The sequence below is a fragment of the Asparagus officinalis genome, chromosome 2 (genome assembly GCF_001876935.1).
Source record: "Asparagus officinalis chromosome 2, Aspof.V1, whole genome shotgun sequence".
Classification (NCBI taxonomy): Eukaryota; Viridiplantae; Streptophyta; class Magnoliopsida; order Asparagales; family Asparagaceae; genus Asparagus; species Asparagus officinalis.
The window spans coordinates 26,997,122-27,011,803 of record NC_033795.1 but is presented as its reverse complement, the minus strand read 5'-3'; the positions used below and the strand labels follow the sequence as shown (position 1 = coordinate 27,011,803).

Sequence of the window (14,682 nt, the reverse complement as noted above, 5' to 3'; positions counted from 1 at the left end):
CCAAAAAGTGGACTTAAAAAGTTCGTTTATAGATGTGCAAGTGATGCAAATCATTTATGATATCTTAGTCATGAATAAGTTAAAACGAAAAAAAAAACAGCTTGCCTATTCAAGGTTTACCAAGGTCTTGAAGTATTATGATGCCAACTCAATTATAAACGACAGTCCCTGGATTATTTAAGGACAATGATGTTAAGGTATAATGGAGAACAGGTGCTTGGTAATTAGCAACAAAAGAATGTGCTCATGATCAAACTGCATGGAACAAGCCTATAATTTTCTAGATGGCAGAGCTCTTCTTTCATTACAGTTCCCCCATTTTTTTGACTATCTGGATAAGAACATGCTGCAGACATAAGCACATAAACTGCATATAAACTATTTACTATATGTTGATTTCATGTAGTCTGCTTTAATACAATTTACAAATGCACACCTTCTGTTGATTGATCACTTGTCCTAGCTAATTAGAACAGAGGCATGCACTGTGGCTCCTTTATTTATTCACTTCTGTTTGTATGCACATCTTGTATAGTGTAATATTTTATAAATTTGGTGGATTGATATATCTTCTTTTGATAATTATAGCATTTCTGAAAAATGTCTGACATATCCAAAAGGGCATTTGCTGAGCTTGCCGTTGATGGCAGCAACTACTTGACTTGGGCCTTGGATGTTGAAATCTACCTAGATTCTTGTGATTTAAGCAGCACTATTGATCCAGCTTCTCAGAGCACCTCTGCCCAGAAGGCAAAGGCATTGATTTTTCTTCGTCATCATCTCAACAAAGACCTGAAAAATGAGTACCTTACTGAAAAAGATCCTGCTATTCTATGGCAATCCCTGAAGGATCGCTTTGACCAACAGACGACTATTTTGCTTCCGCAAGCACAGTATGATTGGTTGAACTTGCGATTTCAGGATTTTAAATCCGTAACTGAATACAATTCAACTCTCCACCGCATTGTCTCACAGCTGAAGCTCTGTAAGCAGAACATTACAGAGGATGAATTGATTGAAAAGACCCTCTCTACATTCCATGCAAGTAATCTTATACTCCAGCAGCAGTACAGGACCAAAAACTATTCAAAACACTCTGAATTGATCTCTGTGTTACTAGTTGCAGAGAAACACAACCAACTTCTGATGCGCAACCATAATTCTAGACCAGTTGGTTCGCAAGCTGTGCCTAAAGCACATGCCACAAATCAGAGTAATAATCATGGGCGTGGACATGGTAGAGGTCGTGGACGTGGTCGCGGGTCTTATCATGGTGGTAGAGGTCGTGGTCGTCGCAATGCTTATGGTCTTCAGGACCGTGGCAAGGGTCAGAACAAGGATAGATCTCCTTCAAACAAGCCTAACTCTCATCAACAGGTTGCAAATAACAAGCAAGCTTGCTATCGGTGTGGATGTGAGGACCACTGGTCTCGCACATGTCGTACACCGAAACATTTGGTTGAGGCCTATCAGAGAATGATGAAGGACTCAAAGGGGAAGTCAAAACAAGGTGAAAACATCTTGCCAGTTTGCCTGAAGCAAACATGACCCTAAAAGATGACAATTATGATGATAACCTGAATCTGGACGATGATGACTTATTGAAGATGGAGCTTGATGATTTTGGTGACCAGGAGTGATCATGTTATTTATCACTATCTATGCATGTTTTATTAGTCTATTTCGTTTTTCAGACATGTTCTAGTTACTTTTGTTAAGATAATTTGGAATTTTTCGAGACTTATTTTGCATGTTTTTGTAAGACAGTTTCAAGTTTGTATGGGTTTTGTTTAAATGATTATTCCCCTTTATCTAATACGTGGTTGTAGAGAAGCTTCCATCTTTCTCCTCAGGGTTGTACTATACATATATCCGACCTAAAATACACCATGTTGCGATGAGTTTAAGATTTAGGGACCCAAATTCTTTTAAACTCTGGCATGAGCGATTGGGTCATCTTGGGCAAAATATGATCCGTCGGATTTTCTTAAATTAAACGGGGCATTCAAACCAAATCCGACCAACTGCATATCACAATTTCCCCCCTTTATCTAATACGTGGTGAAGAAGCGAAACATTTCCCATCTACGTATATTTGTAGTCTGTGTTTATATATCACCACCATAGCATACCTCTATGGGACTTCGGTGTAGGTACATACATTATTTATGAAACTCCGTCAATAATTTAGTACCTATGGCTCATGTTAGGGGATCAATTTATAATTTGGTATGTTGACTGCATTTTTATTAAAGATCAATTCTCGACATTAGGGGGAGATTAGTGCCCAAAATACAAAATAATGTCAAGAAATTCCATTGGTGAAAAAGATCTTCAATATTTATATCCACGTACTAGTCAAACTGAACCAGAAGTTCACATGATAATCTGCTAAGAAAAGAGTGACTAAGCCACATATTCATGTTGAGTATATCATTGATGATTTGGTATGTGCCAGAAGCATATAAAAAAAGATAAAAGTCTACGGTAAACTAAATTATATATATAGAAAGACAGTCACTCTCATAACCTCCAGAAGAGGTTCATCCTGAAGATGGAATCTCCAGTAAATTGCACGTGCGCTTGATAATCACAATACTGGAGATGTGGAACGGCCAAATCCAATTGTTAAGGGAAATGACAAGGATTTGGTTGACATAAAATAAGCTTTGAAGTGGCCACGAATTTGTGAAAAAGGAGAAATATATAATATAAATATAAAAGTTGTCGACAACATAGTTGCCTCTACATTTGCTCTTACTATCTCCGAAAATAATCTGGATCCAGAACCTAAGTCGGTAGTAGAGTGCTTGAAGCACTCGGACTAGGTGAGATGGAAAGTGGCAATTGAGGCTGAGCTGAACTCGCTAAAGTATTTTGAACCTATAGTCTATATATCCCTATAGGATATAAATGGGTCTTCGTAAGAAAAATAAATAAGAACTGTAATGTGGTGAGATATAAAGCGAGATTCATATCTCAATGGGTTCACGCAGAGACCCGACATCGATTTAGATGTAAAATATTCTCCTGTTAGTGATTGTATTACGTTCCGCAAGTTAATACATATGGCAGAAACTATGAATTTATATATGCAGTATATGTACGTCATGACCATATTTTTATATGAGTCATTAGACGCTAATATTTTTATATGAAAGTCCCTGATGGACTTAAAATTCCTGAATTAAGAAAAAACGAGAATCGTAACATGTATAATATTAAATTATAAAGGTCATTATACTACTTGAAATAGTCGGGTAGAACGTGGTATAACCGACTGAGTAAGTTCCTCCTGAAGAGGAGATATGCAAATAATGATGTATGCCCTTGTGTGTTTATAAAGAAATTCGAAAATGACTTCTGTATTATATCAGTCTATATTGATGATATAAATGTTATTGGAACGCACAAGGAGCTTACAGAAGCTAGCTCATGCCTAATGACGGAGTTTGAAATGTAAGACTTAGGAAAAACCAAGTTTTGTCTCGGCCTGCAAATCGAGTATTTTCCCAGAAGGAATTTTTCTACACCAGTCAACCTATGTGAAAAAGGTTTTGAAAAGATTTTATATGGATAAATCTTATCCATTTAGCACACCAATGGTCATCCGATCCCTCGAAGTGGATAAAGAACCATTTAGACCCAAAGAAGATAATAAAGAAATGTTAGGGCCAGAAGTTACCTATCTGAGCACCATTGGAGCACTTCTTTATCTCACAAATTGCACCAGGCCTGATATTGCATTTGTGGTGAACTTGCTAGCAAGGTATAGTGCTTATCCTACAAGGAGGCAATGGAATGTCGTTAAACATTTCCTTCGCTATCTTCAAGGTACAAAAGATCTTGGACTATTCTATAAAAGAAACCAAGATATGACATTGGTGGGCTATTAGGACGCTGGTTACATGTCTGATCCCCATAACGCCAGATCCCAGACTGGTTATATATTTTTTTCTCTGTGGTGGTACTATCGTTTCTTAGAGGTCTGTTAAGCAGACTATGGTGACTACTTCTTCTAACCACTCAGAGATTATCGTTTTATATGAGACCTCACAAGAATATGTATGATTAAGATCGTTGATACGACATATTTGTGACTCGTGTGGTCTAGCGAAAGATGATATTCCCCCCACTGTCCTTTATGAGGACAATGCAGCTTGTGTTGCACAAATGAGTAGTGGATATGTAAAAAGAACCATGAAAAAACATATTACTCCAAAATTCTTTTATCCACATGAGCTCCAAAAGAATGGCGAAATCACCATCGAAAAAGTTTGCTCAAGTAAAGAATGGCGAAATCACCATCGAAAAAGTTTGCTCAAGTGATAATCTTGCAGATTTGTTCACTAAATCACTGCCTACGTCAACTTATGCGAAATAGGTTCACAATATGCATAGGCTTGAAAGACTATCTTCTTCAGGGGGAGCAAATTCTTAATGAACAATCCTGAAGATTGGGCCCTAAAGGTCTATTATTATAATTTGCCCTTTTTTTGCTAAGTTTTGTCCCACTGGGTTTTTCTTAGCATAGACTCATAAGATTGTCATCATCAGGGGGAGCGAATTTTCAACGCAATCCCAAAGATTATGCCTTGAAGGACTATAGTTGTACTCTTTTTCCCTTTGCTAAGTTTTGTCCAACATGGTTTTCTTAGCTAAAGGTTTTTAATGAGACAACTAATGCAACACAAGTTTGGATCCCGAAGATCTATAGTTGTACTCTTTTTCCCTTTGCTAAGTTTTGTCCCACAGGGTTTTCTTAGCTAAAGATTTTTAATGAGGCAACTAATGCAACAAGAATCTACTAATGTCGTGTACTCTTTTCCTCGACTAGTTTTTATCCCACTAGGTTTTTCTAGCGAGGTTTTTAACGAGGCATTGACATTTCGAAGTAATGTCCAAGGGGGAGTGTTAAAATCTAAAGATATTTTGTTGATATCTAAAAGACAAAATGTATGTGGACATTACTTTGTATGTGGACTATTAATTTTATGTCCTTTTGTATTCCATCATGTATCTATAAATTGCACGATATATGAAAATGGAATAAGGTGAATAAAAAGATTACAATTTATCTTCTTCTCTTGTCTCTTGTCTCTTGTTTCATTTCTTTAGTATATTACAACAAGGAACTCATTTTTTTAAATTCTTTAATTTTTATTTTATTGTATTTTATTATTATATTATTATTATTACTTTTCTCAACTTTTAATTTGATGTGTCTGGTTCTGAGAAAAAGCAGAGATATCAGACAAAATATTAGCATTTGCACACATCTGATTTTATGAGCAAGACTCCTATCAACTTAAGTTGATGTCCACCAAAGTTTCTAACCACACATATATTAATATAAAACACCTTTTTATATAATACATGGATCCCTAGGCAATATGAGTGGTTAAAATATAATACATGGATCCCTAGGCAATATGAGTGGTTAAAAACTTTGGTGGACACACTATTTGCTATCCACTTAAGTTGATAGGAGTTTTCACCATATGAGTGGTTAAAAACTTTGGTGGACACACTATTTGCTATCCACTTAAGTTGATAGGAGTTTTCACCCTGATTTTATCTCTATTTTACACTATATTGTGGTAGTAAGAAACACATTAAGCAAATCATCAATTTGGATCCTCTTCATCAAAATAAAAAAAGGAAAAGGAAAAGGAAAAACAAAGAACCCAGTGGATAGACCACTATTTTTTATTCCAAGCATTAATAATTTAGTAGAAGGTTATGGTATATTCTAAATCTAACATTCACCGTACCTCGGTGTATTTCACTCATTTCTAATTACATTTAAAAAAAATCATAACTACATACTAGGTAATTAATAGTTATGATTTAGTAGTAATCCATCCACTGTTTTTTGGGTGGTGAAGATGATCCAAGTATGGAAGTCATAAGTTTATTTTGCTTGGGCTAGGAACATGATTGGTTTTTGGACGAATTATTAAAACAGTCCAAATTAAGATTTCATTATAAATTTGACAATTTATTTTACCATTTATTATTATTTTTTTCAAATGAACAAAAACTTGGTGGATTCTGAAAATCTCAAAATTTGTAACTGTACGATATTGACAATCCCGAGTACTTAACAACTTAGGGCTCATTTGGCTTGATAGAAATATCGAAAGTAGGAAATAGATCAAAAAAGTACCTTTTAAATTTATGAAGTAGAAAGTAATGGGAAAAAAAATACTTTTTCTATTTGTTTCACATATTTTTTTAAAGCAGTTGAAATAGTACTTCTTATTCTTCATTTCCCTTTTTTGTTTGGATAGCAATGAATAGTTGTCAGGAAGTAACTAATAAAAAAAATATTAATACGAAATATTATTTGTTTCCTAATTAATGCACATTTCACTTACTTCCAGGCTACTTTCGAGCTTTGAGAGGCGGGAAAATGTTTAGGAAGTAGGTATGACACGTAAGCACCACATTAGCGTTTAAATAAGTATTGGAAGTATGTTCTTTAGAGGAAAAAAGATGTTTTTTTTTGCTTGAAAATAGCCGAGTAGTCTCTACTTCCTTTAGTTCAGGTACTTCATAATTACTTATATGCAAACAAATAAGCCCTTAATTACAAAACATATAAATTCCGGTTAATTATAAGACTGGAAAATCTTCTCAAAAAAAAGATTGGAAAATAAATTAACCAGATCTTGTAAGAAAAATAAAAAAATAAAAAAATTATGATTATTGGATCTTCATTATTGATTATGATTTAATTAGATTGCCAAAAACTTGAAATGGTCATTTCTAATTATGTACAGTTTTAATTTGATTGTTAAGTACAATTATAGATAACTATTTTGATTATGATAATTTTAATTATAGATAATTATTATTGATTACGGTAGTATTAGTTATGGAAGTTATCATTTGATTTTAACAATCTCAAATCTCATCTTTGTTATTCATAAGAGATACAAGTTATCCAGGGATTGCATTCTCAGTTATTACATGATTAAATAAATAATTCTCCAGAAATGACAATCATTGGAAGTTTCAAATTTTGAAATAATTTCAAATCGACTAACTTTTGGCTGACGTGGCCAATAGTTGAAAATGATATAAATATAAAATTGGTCGATTTTTACAATTAAATATTACAAATGGATGTATTAAAAAATTTATCCTTGATTATTAAGGAAATTCATGCCATTTATAATGCAATGTTATAGGTTAGGTGTAGCGAAATCTCTTTGCTTTCACTAATATGTTTTGCAATAAAATCCAATGGTTCTGATTTACTGCATAAATAGTACACCAAGAGTTCACTTCACACAGGCTTGTTCAAATGACGAAAATAGAGGAATAGAAGGGAAGGAAAGGGAAGAAAAAATATGTTGAAAGGTTAGTCAAAAGAATGGAGGGAAATTTTTTTCATTACATATTGATAATAACACTTATTGGATTTATTTTGCAATCACTTATTGGATTCATTTCACAATGGGTTCCGTACCTCTCGCCTTCATTCCAACCAATTTAGGGGGAGTAAAATAGATAGGAGGTTAATGGAGGTGGATTGTCCACCTCCATGCATCTCTCTACCCCTCCATTCTCTTTCCAAAACAAACTCCTAATATAGTAAATCTTGCACATTCCTTGTCAGAATCGTTGGGCATGAAATGGGCAGTTGCTGTTGAGATTTTTAGATCTCGTAAAAACCCTGAAAACTACCAACATAGCAAATAGAATCACACAAGATTTAACGTGGAAACCTTCAACAGAGAAAAACCACGGGATCAAAATTAATCCACTATCACCTCCAAATTATAATCTTTTGCATGGACAAAGACGGCCAAACTCTCTCTCTCACAATACCCTTAAACCTTGTTACACCCTCTAAAACCCTGATTATAAGAATATTGTCTCTCTCATTCTCTCTACTCTGAAACCCTAGAATATGACGCTTTATTTAAAGACACCCCTCAATTGCCCGCCAAGTTAACTTGGCCTCTAAGAAAACTACTAGGATTGGGCCTAGCCTTCAAACCTGCATCCGACTTGGAGTTTGAGTTGGTACCCAACATATCCTCCCTCGACGAAAAATCTCCAAGTGTCTCAACGGCTTCAGAAAAGCTCACTCTCTTCTTCTTGTTCTTCACCTCTTCCTTGTGGACAATGGTCTGAGAAGAGTCATCTACACCATTAACAGATCGCCCATCTAAATAGAAAATTTGGCTGCTATTCTTCCTCCCTTGTAAAATTAAATCATCATCTTTATACACTTTGCACAACTCTCCCTCACCCACATACTTGTACCCATGCGATGCCACCTCACCCAACGAAATTAAATTAGCACCACATAACGACACATATCTCACATGATGAAGAATTCTGACCTTCCCAGTGTGAAGCTTGAGGCGAACACTTCCAACACATTTAACCTTTATCTTCTCATTGTTTCCAACAATCACGTCGTCAAATTCTTCATCTGTCTTCAATGTGTCAAAATAATTTTTGTTCTTGTAAACGTGCATAGAGGATGTAGAATTTAACACCCGAGTGTTACTCGCATCAGTACATGTACTCTGCATTAACAACACTACATCTTCATCACATTTAACCACCGAGAAGTCCGCCTTCTTCCCATTTTCTTGAAGCTTCATATGTCTAATACTCTTCAAACCATCACGTATCTAGGAATATCTGAACTGAATGTAACCCTTTCTCTCCGCAATAATAGCACTCCCTTTCGCTGTCGTCTCGGGCCTGAGATTTTGACATTCCTCGATAACTGTCACATCTTTCCTTACTCCTCCCTCTATTAGAACCTTCAAAAGCTAGTGCACTCTCATCACCATTAGATGTGCTCTCCTTCCCATCATTATTTCATTCTCACGTAGCAACGCTATCACATCATCGAACTTCAAAGTCTACTTTCCTGCAATTATCGTCTGAACTAACAGCTTGTACGACTGCGGCAAGGAAGACAATAAGAGTAGTGCATGCTCTTCTTCTTTAATCTCCTCATCAATATTCATAAGTTGGCAAACTAGCTGATTAAAGACATTGATGTGGTCTTGAATTGCAGTATCTTCTTTCATCTTTAACGAATAAAGCTTCATCCTCAAACACAATCGATTGGTCATCGACTTTAACGCATAAATCCCCTTGAGTCTTTCCCACAACCCCCTTGGTGTGGTCTCTTGCATAACATTCTACTTGATCTCGGGGGCGAGTGCTAAACGAATTGTGCTAACCGCCCTCTTTTGCATGGAACTTCATTTAACATCCTTCAATCCTTCAGGCTTCTTCTCCTCCAAATCCTGATCAACACCCTGCTGCACAAGAATATCTTGAATTGTGCACTGTCATATTGCAAAATTTATATTGCCGTTGAATAGCAGAATATTGAACTTCGGACCCGAAGAAGTCATCATCATCTAACCACAATCAACTTCAAATCAGACACTATAGAGATTGAATTTGTTAAAACTGATGTTAAAAATAAACTCAGCACATCGAAAAACCCTAGGAACCAAAATCCGTCTCCAAATCCTCGATCAAAAGACAAATCAATCTGCACCGTCACATTTGATTTAAAAGTTTGTAAGCAAACACTCACCCATGTGAACAGTGTTCCCACCACCGCTACAGTATTCCCTACTACAGTACCTTTCTTTTGTTTCCCTCGATGTAGATCACCGCGCTTTGACCGCTGACGCCTTCACCAGTGGCACACCGGTCAAACCTTTACAAACCGTCGAACCCGCTCTAATACCACTTTTTGGGATTTTTTAGATATCGCAAAAACCACGAAAACCACCAAACGCAGCAAATAGAATCACACGAGATTTAACGTGGAAAACCCTCAACAGGAAAAAACTACCGGATCAAAATCAATCCACTATCACCTCTAAATTATAAATTTTTGCATGGACAAAGACTGTCAAAGCCTCTCTCTCACAATACCCTTGAACCCAGTTACACCCTCTAAAACCCTGATTATAAGAATATTGTCTCTCTCCTTCTCTCTACTCTGAAACCCTAGAATATGACGTCTTATTTAAAGACACCCCTGACTTGCCCGCTGAGTTAACTTGACCTCTAAGAAAACTACTAGGGTTAGGCCTAACATTCGAACCCACATCTAACTTGAAGTTTGAGTTGGTACCCAACAGTTGCAAAGTTGTGGGTAGTTGTATAGTTGTTATTTTATTGTCTTTTGGGTAGATGTAGGGATAGGAGGGGTGTTAATAGATAGAGATAATATTAGTATAGTAATATTTAGTTATCGTAATGAAGATGATTGTATGAATGAGAATTATTTTTGCTTATCCTCAAATTCTTCTCTTTATCTTCCTCTGTTATTTATTTCTCTGTTCCTTCCCAGATTCCTCTGTTCCTCTCTCTTTTCTCTTGTTTCCTTTTTTTTCTCTCCTATTCAAATCACTAGAATTATAGCCTGTTGAGAAAGGGATCGAAGGCAATCATTGGCACCTGACAACTTGGTATCAGAGCCAGGCCGCGAGGATGAATCAAAGCTCGTCAAGTCTAACTCCACTCAGTTTGGCCTCCTGTGAAACCAGGTGGAACATCAAGGATCCCAACTGAAGGTGTTAAATGATAGAGCCGAAGGCCTTCCTCAACTCGTGATGAGATTATCTTCTCAACTTTCGACGGTTGTCGATCCAATGGAAAGCTCTCGGTGGAGAAAAACAAGGCGCCACAAGAATCAGTGCTAGGCCCTCCTCCTGTTCAACTGTCCGACCATCCTACACCAATGTTCAACTCATCCTACAACAGTGCACCAACGAAAGGTACAAGTATACTATCTCACTGCTTAACTCAGTTATCAAACCAAGGAGGAAGCCCAAATGCATGTCGGAGTTCCGCACATCTAAGGAAAAACGCACACAACTGGTTGCATAGAGTTCACCAATTAATAGAGTTCTATGCTATTCTTGTGGAGTAACACGTAAGCCATGCCACTCTATTCCTTGATGAAACGCTACTGCAGTGGTAAAGATGGCTCGAAAAGGAAAAGGGCAGACCCATATCTTGGTGGAAGTTCAAGTGAGCATTGCTAGCTCAGGTCGGACCCTCAAAACTGCAACAAACCAAACCCTTAGAAGAGTACTGAGCGAAATTTGAGGAATTATCTCGCTCCGTAGATGGTATTCCGGAAGACTACCTTGTTAGTTGCTTCGTCATCGATCGAGAAAAGAAATTTGTTATAACGTAACACTGGAGGAACCTGCTACCTTGGAGGGGCCTAGTCAAGCGGCAACAATTCATAAAAACAAGTTAGTGCTGGAGAAGAAATCTCAGTCACATAAGCTACTCCTCAGTCAAGACGTAAGCATTGTCCACACAAATCCAAGCCTAGTTCAAACAATCTGCCTCTTACCGCACAAGTCAAAAGGCTAACATCCCAAGAAGCTAAGGAGAGAAGTGAAAGGATTGTGCTACCATTGCTTGAAAAGTATGTCATAAGTCATCAACGTAGATCATAAAAATTGTTCTTGATTGAAGAAATTCCAATTGAAGAAAAAGACCAAAGCTTCAACAATATTGAGCTGGAGGGCGAGCTCACTTAAAGGAAGGAGACTTGTCAAGATCGTGGGCATGAAGAGGACACTTACAAAGTTGTGGATAGTTATGCAGTTCTTATTTGATTGTTTTGTGGGTAGTTGTAGAGAGAAGAGTGATGTTCGTGGGTAGAGATAATATTAGGGTAGTTATATATAGTTGTTGTAATGTAGATGATGGTATGAATGAGAATTATTGTTTCCTTATCCTCTAGATCTTCTCTTTATCTCCCTCTTCTGCTCTTCATTTCTCTGTTCCTTCCCAAATTCCCCTGTTCCTCTCTCTTTTATCCTATTTCTTCCTCTTTTTCCCCGGCTCAACTCACTAGAATTATGGCCAGTCAAGGAGGGGGTCGAGACCAATCATCAGCACCTGATATCCTATATCCACCCCCCCATCAAGGTAATGGTGAAGGCGAAGGTTGGATACTTTCATGAAATTGGATCACCACTCTTGGGCTTTCATTCTTCAAGAAGTGCCCACTCTTAGTTCTTCAATTACAACTGAGGGCATAAATATTCTCAGCTACAAGATCTGATTCTGACTTCTTAACTATCATACACTATCATACCTCTAATACATCGAACACTTTTGATGAGATTTGGCTCCAGCAGATAACCAAGCTGAGAACACGAACAAAGAACCAAATGCCAGATAGGATCCTGCACATTTTTGCATCTACCAATATGATGAATTACACAGTATGTAGTCTACAAAAAATATTTCATTCTGTCATCTCTTCTCATTGCATTATAAACAGCTTGGACCTGAAAAACGAGAGCAAATAGATAGTCAGAAGCACGGTTCTCTGATCTGTGTTATGCGTTACAGGTAAAATCATTAGCCATGTTTAGCTTTTCATAAAGAGACTCATAACCCGCCATCATATGCACCGGAAAAATCTTAAATAAGAGGTTCAAAAGATGCATTCTGCTGAAAGATTCACAACAAAATTAACATATTAGGGTAGCAGAGGAAGGATGATCAATATATTTTATGGTAAGCAGGATCCCATGTTATCAAAGGGTTAAACAGAAAGGATTAGGTTGACCAAGTGAATATATTTGCTGGTACGTGGTGTAGTTGGATGTTAAAAGGTAGTCCAGGATAACCCTTCTTTCAAATATAAGATATTACAAGACATTAAGGACAAACTTGCTCAGTTCATATATAACTGCAGCCCACTGTGGATACCGTATGGTCCAATTCCAACCTGATACCAGAAACCTCAATCCCAGATGACCAAGCAAGTCCCAAGAGTTCGTCAGGTTCACGTTGGAGCAAGCAAACAATTATACTGACTGTTCATCTATAAACATTAGTAAACAAGTGGCATGAAAAAGCATCAGTGTATTAATGCAGTATAACTACCATCAGTGTGATATTTACATTAGTAACCAAGTGACATGTAAAGCATCAGTGTATTAATGCAGTATAACTAGTATCAGTGGGATATTTACAAACATGCAGGTAATGTAGTTACAAAGGGAGAAACGGTGGCAATATTAGACTGCAACTCCAAGTTGGGTGTTAATCCACCAAAGCCCGATCAAGACGTGGGGTTTGCCATGTAAAACAAAATACAGATTGAATTTTGGTTTCTGCCCCTGAATTAATAATCATAACTGACAAGTGGTATGATAGTGATAAGAATTAACATCTAACTAGTGTATGGTAAATGCTACATGTACAAGCCGGTGCTTCTCTGTTCTCTTGATGTGAAGAAGGCTTGCACAAGTATTGTATCTGCTAGAACTCTATCCAGGGTTTATACGTAGAAATAAGCCCAAAAGATACTCTTACTTAAGATACTTAGCATGACTGATGCATAATGAAAATATAAAACTCAATCTGAATTATCATATAGGAGCCAAAGCCCCAACCACCCATCATCATGCATTAAATTTCTTCGAAAGAGAGCACCGAAGAAGCATTTACAATGCAGGGGCAAAGTTGCCAATGGATTCTCTTCTGCTATTTAATTTTTTAGCGGGAGCATATCTCATGTATATTTGACTTATGGAAGTCAACACTCAACAGCATGGTTGGCGCACCAACCCCACACAATAAAAGGAATAAAGGGTTGCTACACCAATCCCACACACTAGAAGGAATAACAGCCTACATATCCCTCTTAAGTTCCTTTGGTGAAGCATCCCATTCAGCCAAGCCAAGAACAAAGCTAGCTACCAGTGTCGTAAGGGAAGATCAATAAGAGCAAAGTCTGTGTGGGTCAGTCCAAGTGAATGAGAGTTGTGACATTTATGAATGTCTGAGTCATGAAGTGTCATAGTTTAAAATCATAGTGAATACTTCCATCACGTCATTTGCATCCACTTTCAACCATTTTGGCCCATCCAGTGTAAACTCAACAATTGGTTTTAGTATCACATAATGGAGTTATGGAGAGCTTGTTGCGCGCCTATGCGGAAACGTGCTCGCACACAGAACGAATTTGTGATCACGGGAGAAGAGAACCAACCACACACGAGCACAATTCAAACCAAATACGACAAATCAAACCAAACACAGAGATATACGTGGTTCGGCAATTTGCCTACATCCACGGGGAGAGGATGGGGAGATTCCACTAAATCAAGGAGAATACAAAGGGTTACAATCTCACAAAATCACTCACACAAACCCTAAACCAAATCTCTCAACTTGCTCACAAGTTCTCCCTCTCTATATACTCAGTACAATCTAAAATCTCTGATTAGAAACCCTAAAAAATCGTGTTTCAATATATATCAAAACACAAACCCAATGCGAACAGGAAACCAAAGTCCAGGCCCAGCCCGACTCACGATTGACCGCAGAGCCACGTGCGGTCGATCGGACAGAACGATAGAAACTGAAAAAACATTACAGGGTTTGGCCGGTCGACCATCGCGCCAATCGCGGTCGATCGTGAACAGTCCAGAGACTTTTCCAGCTTGCGTGCACGTTTGCGGTCGACCGCTGGAAGTCCAAACCTGTTTTCTGCTAATTTTTCCTGTATTAGCTTCAGAGCTCTTTTCCATACTGATCCTATTGACATTGTACACGAAGGCCAAGGATCGTGTGTAGCAGTGTTATTGAGGCGTCCGCTTCGGGCGCGCCTGAGGCGTCGGGCGCGCCTGAGGCGTC

The 14,682-nt window shown here is 37.5% G+C and overlaps 1 protein-coding gene and 1 pseudogene across 1 annotated transcript; one reads left to right on the top strand and one right to left on the bottom strand.

Moving 5' to 3' along the window:
* On the top strand, nucleotides 601-1,548 carry LOC109830976. Its single transcript, XM_020398326.1, has one exon. The coding sequence runs from the start codon at nucleotides 601-603 to the stop codon at nucleotides 1,546-1,548; it is 948 nt and encodes a 315-aa protein (XP_020253915.1).
* Nucleotides 11,983-14,682, bottom strand: part of LOC109830575 — a 17,822-nt pseudogene continuing 15,122 nt past the window's right edge.